Source organism: Pipra filicauda, unplaced genomic scaffold (genome assembly GCF_003945595.2).
Source record: "Pipra filicauda isolate LSUMZ 115617 unplaced genomic scaffold, ASM394559v2 scaffold1622_size19276_pilon, whole genome shotgun sequence".
Taxonomy (NCBI): Eukaryota; Metazoa; Chordata; class Aves; order Passeriformes; family Pipridae; genus Pipra; species Pipra filicauda.
In genome coordinates this window covers 1-6,472 of record NW_024104121.1, presented here as the reverse complement: position 1 = coordinate 6,472, position 6,472 = coordinate 1, and the positions used below count along the sequence as shown (strand labels likewise).

The following is a 6,472-nucleotide window of genomic DNA, read 5'->3' as shown; positions in this document are numbered from 1 at the left end:
GGACTCCAGATCCCACCCAGGACCCCAGATCCCACCCAGGACCCCCAACCCAAACCCACCCTGGGACCCCAAATCCCACCCAGGACCCCCAACCCACACAACCGCCCTGTGACCCCCAAACCATCCCAAAACCCAACCCTGGGACCCCCAAAAACCCACCCAATGACCCCCAACCATCCAATCCCAGATGTCTCCATCCCACCCAACCCTCCTGGGACCCCTAAACCCACCCGAGACCTCAAATCCCACCCAAACCTTTGGTCTCCATCCCTCCCAACCCCCCAGTCCCCCCAGTCCCCCCCAAATCCCCATCTCCTCCCCTCCTGCCCCCTGAGACCCCATTCCTGCTCCCCAAACCCCATTCCTGCCCCCCAGACCCCATTCCTGCCCCCCTGACCCCATTCCTGGCCCCCCAGACCCCATTCCTGCCCCCAAACCACTCAGCTCCCCTCCCTCCTGCCCTCACCAGACCCCATTCCTGCCCCCCAACCGCCATTCCTGCCCCCCAAACTCATTCCTGCCCCCCAAACCCGTCTTTCCGATGCCCCTCAACCTCATCCTGCCCCCCTGACCCCCGTTCCTGGCCCCCCAAACTCTTCTTCCTGCCCCCCTGGAGACCCATTCCTGCCACCCAACAACCTCATCCTGCCCCCCAAACACCCATTCCTGCCCCCCAAACCTCATTCCCTGCCCCCCCAAAACCCCATATCCTTTCCTGCCCCCCAGACCCCATTCTGCCCCCCAAACCCATTCCTGTCCCCAAACCTCATTCCTGCACCCCAAACCCCATTTCCTGCCCTCAAACCTCATTCCTGCCCCCCTGACCCCATTCTTCCTTGCCCCCAGACACTCATTCCTGCCCCCCAAACCACCCCATTCCTGCCCCCCAAACCTCATTCCTGCCCCCCAAACCCCATTCCTGCCCCTCAAACCTCATTCCTGCCCCCCTGACCCCGTTCCTGCCCCCCAAACCCCTCATCTCCTCCCCTCCTGCCCCCCCCGGGGGTCCCTAACGGTGTCTCTTCTCTCCCCCCTCGGCTCCGGGTGCTGTTCCCAGTCTGGAGACGGCCAGGTTAGCGGGGGAGGGGGCTGGGGGGGGCCGGGGGGCCCCCAGGACCCCTCAGAGGGGTCACCACGGCCGGGACCCCCAAACTCCACCAGGGGAACCTGAAATATGGGACCACCACGGCCAGGACCCCCCAAAACCCCCCTGGGGAACGTGAAATATGGGAGCAGAACTCCCCAAAACCTCCCCTGGGGAACGTGAAATATGGGATAACAACTCCCCAAAACCCCACCTGGGGAACGTGAAATATGGGAGCAGAACTCCCCAAAACCCCACCTGGGGGGTCCTGATATGGGACCATGGCCAGGACCCCCCAAAGCCCACCTGGGTCCTGTTCTGTGGGACCACCACACCTGGGACCCCCCAAAACCCCACCTGGGGGTCCTGAAATATGGGACCACCACACCTGAGACCCCCCAGAACTCCACCTGGGGATCCCAAAGTGTGGGATCAGGACCCCCTAAAACCCCTCCAGGGTCCTGTTCTGTGGGGTCACCACGGCCGGGACCCCCCAACGCCCCACCTGGGGGTCCTGAAATAGGGGACCACGTCGGCCAGGACCCCAAAACTGCTGTCCCCACTCCACGGGGTCCCAGCACTGACCCCCCCCGTGTTCCTGTGTCCCTGGGGGGGTGGCTCGGAGCAGGAGGGCTCCAAGAAGCGATGGGTGCTGCTGTCCCACCCCCGGGGGGTCAGAGCTGACCCCTCCCCATGTCCCTGGGGGTGGTCCCGGTGCTGACCCCTCCCCCTGTCCCCGTGTCCCCGGGGGTGGTCCCAGCACTGACCCCCCCATTCCTGTCCCCAGGGGGGTGGCTCGGAGCAGGAGCGCTCCAAGAAGCGCCGCCGGGGCGACCGGTACTCGGTGCACACGTCGCTCATCGTGGCCACGCTCAAGAAGATGTTGCCCATCGGGCTCAACATGTGCTCCCCCGCTGACCAGGAGCTCATCACGCTGGCCAAGGGCCGATACGCCCTGGTGGGTGACAGGGACCCCCCCGGGGCCCCCCCGGGACCCTCCTGGGACCCCCAACAGCCCCCCGGGCTCAGGGACAAACCCCTGGGCTTGGGGACACCCCCCAGGGTTTGGGGACACCCCCCAGGGTTTGGGGACACTCCCCAGGGTCTGGGGACACCCCCCAGACCCTGGGACCCCCCCTGAGGTGTCCCCTTTGTCCCCCCCTGCAGAAGGACACGGACGAGGAGGGTCGGGAGGTCCTGCACAACAACCTGCACCTGCAGGGCAAGGTGGGCTGGCACCGTCCCCGAAAGGTCACCAGTGTCCCCAGCGGGCCACCAGTGTCCCCACAGGGTCCTCGTGTCCCCAGGACCCCCCTGGGACCCCTCTGTGTGTCCCCGTGTCCTCCGTGTGTCCTTCCATAGTCCCCACGTCCCACCGTGGCCCCCCAGCGTCTCCACATCCCCAGGGGTGTCCTCCCAGTGGCCTCCTGTCCTCCCCCTGTCCCCAGTGTCCCCAACCCACTGGCAGATGGCCCTGTGACCCCAGGGATGTCCCCAGTGATGTCCCCAATGTCCCCAATGTCCCCAGGTGGAGAACACGGGCTCAACCCGCTGGCAGATGGCCCTGTGACCCCAGGGGTGACCCCAGGGGTGTCCCCAATGATGTCCCCAATGTCCCCAATGTCCCCAATGTCCCCAGGTGGAGAACACGGGCTCAGCCCGCTGGCAGATGGCCCTGTGACCCCAGGGGTGACCCCAGGGGTGTCCCCAGGGGTGTCCCCAATGTCCCCAATGTGTCCCCAGGTGGAGAACACGGGCTCAGCCCGCTGGAGAACACGGGCTCAGCCCGCTGGCAGATGGCCCTGTGACCCCAGGGGTGACCCCAGGGGTGACCCCAGGGATGTCCCCAATGTCCCCAGGTGGAGAACACGGGCTCAGCCCACTGGCAGATGGCCCTGGTGCGCCAGGGGTGACCCCAGGGGTGTCCCCAGGGGTGTCCCCAATGTCCCCAATGTGTCCCCAGGTGGAGAACACGGGCTCAGCCCGCTGGCAGATGGCCCTGTGACCCCAGGGGTGTCCCCAATGATGTCCCCAATGTCCCCAGGTGGAGAACACGGGCTCAGCCCGCTGGCAGATGGCCCTGGTGCGCCAGGCCGGGCGGGACGAGGACCCCGACACCCCCGAGCAGGTCGTGAGGAGGGTGCAGGAGGTGTCGGCCGTGCTCTACCACCTCGAGCAGGTCGGGGGGGCCACGGGGGGGTCCCAGGGGGGTTTGGGGGTCCCAGAGGGATTTGGGGGCTCCCAGGGTGTTCCTGGGGGGGTCCCAGGGGGGTTTGGGGGTCCTTGGGGTGCAGGAGGTGTCGGCCGTGCTCCACCACCTCAAGCAGGTCTGGGGGGTCCCAGGGGGATTTGGGGGTCCCAGAGGGGCTTGGGGGCTCCCAAGAAGGTGCCTGGGGGTCCCAGGGGGATTTGGGGGATCCTGAGGGGGTCCCAGGGGAGTTTGGGGGTCCCAGGGGGATTTGGGGGTCCCTGGGGTGCAGGAGGTGTCGGCCGTGCTCCACCACCTCGAGCAGGTCAGGGGGGGTTCCAGGGGGGTTTGGGGGCTCCCAAGAAGGTCCCTGGGGGTCCCAGGGGGATTTGGGGGATCCCAAGGGGTCCAAGGGGGATTTGGGGGTCCCTGGGGTGCAGGAGGTGTCGGCCGTGCTCCACCACCTCGAGCAGGTCTGGGCGGGGTCCCAGGGGGGTCCCAGGGCTGTCCCTGGTTTGGGGGTGTTCCAGGGGGGCCTGGGGGGTCCCGGGGTGTCTCTGGGGTGCCCATGTGCCCCCCCCACAGACAGAGCACCCCTACAAGTCCAAGAAGGCCGTGTGGCACAAGCTCCTGTCCAAGCAGCGCCGCCGCGCCATCGTCGCCTGCTTCCGCATGACCCCCCTCTACAACCTGCCCAGGTGGGGCTGGGGGCACTGGGGGGCACTGGGGGGCACTGGGGGGCACTGGGAGAGGGGTGGGCACCCTGAGACCCCCTCCGGGGGGACTGGGAGGCTCTGGGGTTCCACTGGGAACGATCTTGGAGGTGTTTGGGGCCCCCGGGGTGACCCCCGGGAGCCCTTCGGTGACACCTGGGTGACCGTGGCTGCCCCGGGGTGACCCTCAGGAGCCCCCGGGTGCCCCGGGTGACCCCCCAGGTGCCCCGGGTGACCCCCCAGGTGACCCCCCTGTCCCCCCCCGTGTCCCCCCCAGGCACCGGGCGTGTAACATGTTCCTGGAGTCGTACCGGCTCTCGTGGCTGGGCCGGGAGCAGCCGCCCTTCGAGGACCGGATGATCGACGACCTCTCGGTGAGCCCCGAGCCCTCCTGGGATTGGGGACCCCCCCGTGGGATTGGGGACCCCCCCGTGGGATTGGGGACCCCCTCCGGCTCCGGGGACCCCCCCTGACCCGAGGGGGTGTTTTTTGGGGGGGGCAGAAGTCGGGCCGGGAGGAGGAGGAGGAGGAGGAAGAGGCCGAGGCGCGGCCGGACCCGCTGCACCAGCTCATCCTGCACTTCAGCAGGACGGCCCTGACCGAGCAGAGGTACCCAAAACACACCCAAAACACACCCAGATCACCCCAAAACACACCCCAGGGACCCCAGAACACACCAGCTCATCCTGCACTTCAGCAGGACGGCCCTGACCGAGCAGAGGTACCCAAAACACACCCAAAACACACCCAGATCACCCCAAAACACACCCCAGGGACCCCAGAACACACCCAAATCACCCCAAAACACCCCAGACACAGCAGCTCATCCTGCACTTCAGCAGGACGGCCCTGACCGAGCAGAGGGACCCACCTAAACCACCCCAAAACACACCCAAAGCACCCCAAAATACACCTCGGGGACCCCAAATCATGGGGGGGGGACCCCAAACCCCACAAAATGCCACTGGGGGGGGGGGGACCCAAAACCTGGGTGGGGGCCCCAGAATCCCCCCGGGGGGGTGTTTTGGGGGTCACCCCACACCTGGGACCCCTCCTGGGGGGCTGGGGGGGTCCCTGCCCCCCCAACCTGTGCCCCCCCCCCAATCCCACAGTCACCTGGAGCAGGATCACCTGTACATGGCCTACGCCGACATCATGGCCAAGGTGGGACCCCCACACACGGGGGCGGGGGGGTTGGGGGGTCCCCGGGGGTTGGGGGGGTCCCCGGGGGTTGGGGGGGGACCTGGAGATTGGGGAGGGGGTTCCCAGGGATTTTGGGGGTCCCTGGAGGGTGGGGGGTCCCCAGGGATATTTGGGGGGGATCCAGAGACTGGGGGGTTCCCCAGAAATTGGGGGGTGGCCCAGGAATTGGAGAGGTCCCCAGGGATCGGGGGGGTCCCCAGGGATTGGGGGGGGATCCCCAGGGATTGGGGGGGGGGGTCCCCAGGGATCGGGGGGGTCCCCCGTCTTGAGGGGTCCCAGGGATTGGGGGGATCCCCAGGGATTGGGGGGGGATCCCCAGGGATTTGGGGGGTCCCCAGGGATTGGGGGGGATCACCAGGGATTTGGGGGGGCTTCCCCAGAAATTGGGGGGGGTCCCCAGGGATTGGAGGGGTCCCCAGGGATTGGGGGGGGGTCCCCAGGGATTTGGGGGGATCCCCAGGGATTGGGGTGTCCCCAGGGATTTGGGGGGTCCCCAGGGATTGGGGGGGGGTCCCCAGGGATTTGGGGGGTCCCCAAGGGTGGGGCACTCAAAGGTGGGGGGACTGAGGGTGGGGGGCAGGAACTTGGGGGGTCCCCAGGGATTGGGGGGTTTCCCTGGTTATTTTGGGCATCCCCAGGGATTTTGGGGCCCCCCTAAAAGGCTGGGTGGGTGGGTGGGGCTAATTTGTGGAGCCCCCCCTTAAATTCCATCCCCCCCCCAGAGCTGCCACGTGGGGGAAGAGGAGGAGGAAGAGAAGGAGGAAGAGGAGAAGGAAGAGGAAGCAGCCGAGGACTCGTTCGAGGTGGGGGGGACCCCAAAACTGACTTCCCCTGACCCCTGTGACCCCCCAGACCCCCCCGACCCCTGTGACCCCACCTGACCCCCCTGTGCCCCCCAGGAGAAGGAGATGGAGAAACAGAAGCTGCTGAACCTCCCCCTGTGACCCCCCTTGCCCCCCAAATCCCTGACTCCCCCTACACCCCCTGACCCCCCTGACCCCTGTGCCCCCCCTGACCCCCCCGTGCCCCCCCTGACCCCCGTGCCCCCCGTTTTCCGGCAGGAGAAGGAGATGGAGAAGCAGAAGCTGCTGAACCTCCCCCTGTGCCCCCCCTGTGACCCCCCTTGCCCCTCAAATCCCTGACACCCCCCTGTGCCCCCCTGGCCCCCCCCTGACCCCTTTGGTGTGCCCGCCCTGCCCCCCCCGTGCCCCCCCTGACCCCCGTGCCCCCCCTGACCCCGTGCCCCCCGTTTTCCGGCAGGAGAAGGAGATGGAGAAGCAGAAG

At 67.6% G+C, this 6,472-nt stretch overlaps 1 protein-coding gene across 1 annotated transcript in view; it reads left to right on the top strand.

Moving 5' to 3' along the window:
- Window positions 1–5,991, top strand: part of LOC120322863 (ryanodine receptor 1-like) — a gene marked incomplete at its 3' end in the record, with an annotated part of 14,973 nt that extends 8,982 nt beyond the window's left edge. Inside the window, exons 9-17 of the mRNA XM_039379282.1 lie at window positions 1,058–1,072; window positions 1,872–2,042; window positions 2,252–2,311; window positions 3,129–3,263; window positions 3,858–3,970; window positions 4,263–4,359; window positions 4,488–4,594; window positions 5,098–5,149; window positions 5,911–5,991. Of these exons, the coding sequence (XP_039235216.1) occupies window positions 1,058–1,072; window positions 1,872–2,042; window positions 2,252–2,311; window positions 3,129–3,263; window positions 3,858–3,970; window positions 4,263–4,359; window positions 4,488–4,594; window positions 5,098–5,149; window positions 5,911–5,991 (831 nt within the window). The remainder of the gene's footprint in view (window positions 1–1,057; window positions 1,073–1,871; window positions 2,043–2,251; window positions 2,312–3,128; window positions 3,264–3,857; window positions 3,971–4,262; window positions 4,360–4,487; window positions 4,595–5,097; window positions 5,150–5,910) is intronic.
- Between the last annotated feature and the right edge of the window lie 481 nt (window positions 5,992–6,472).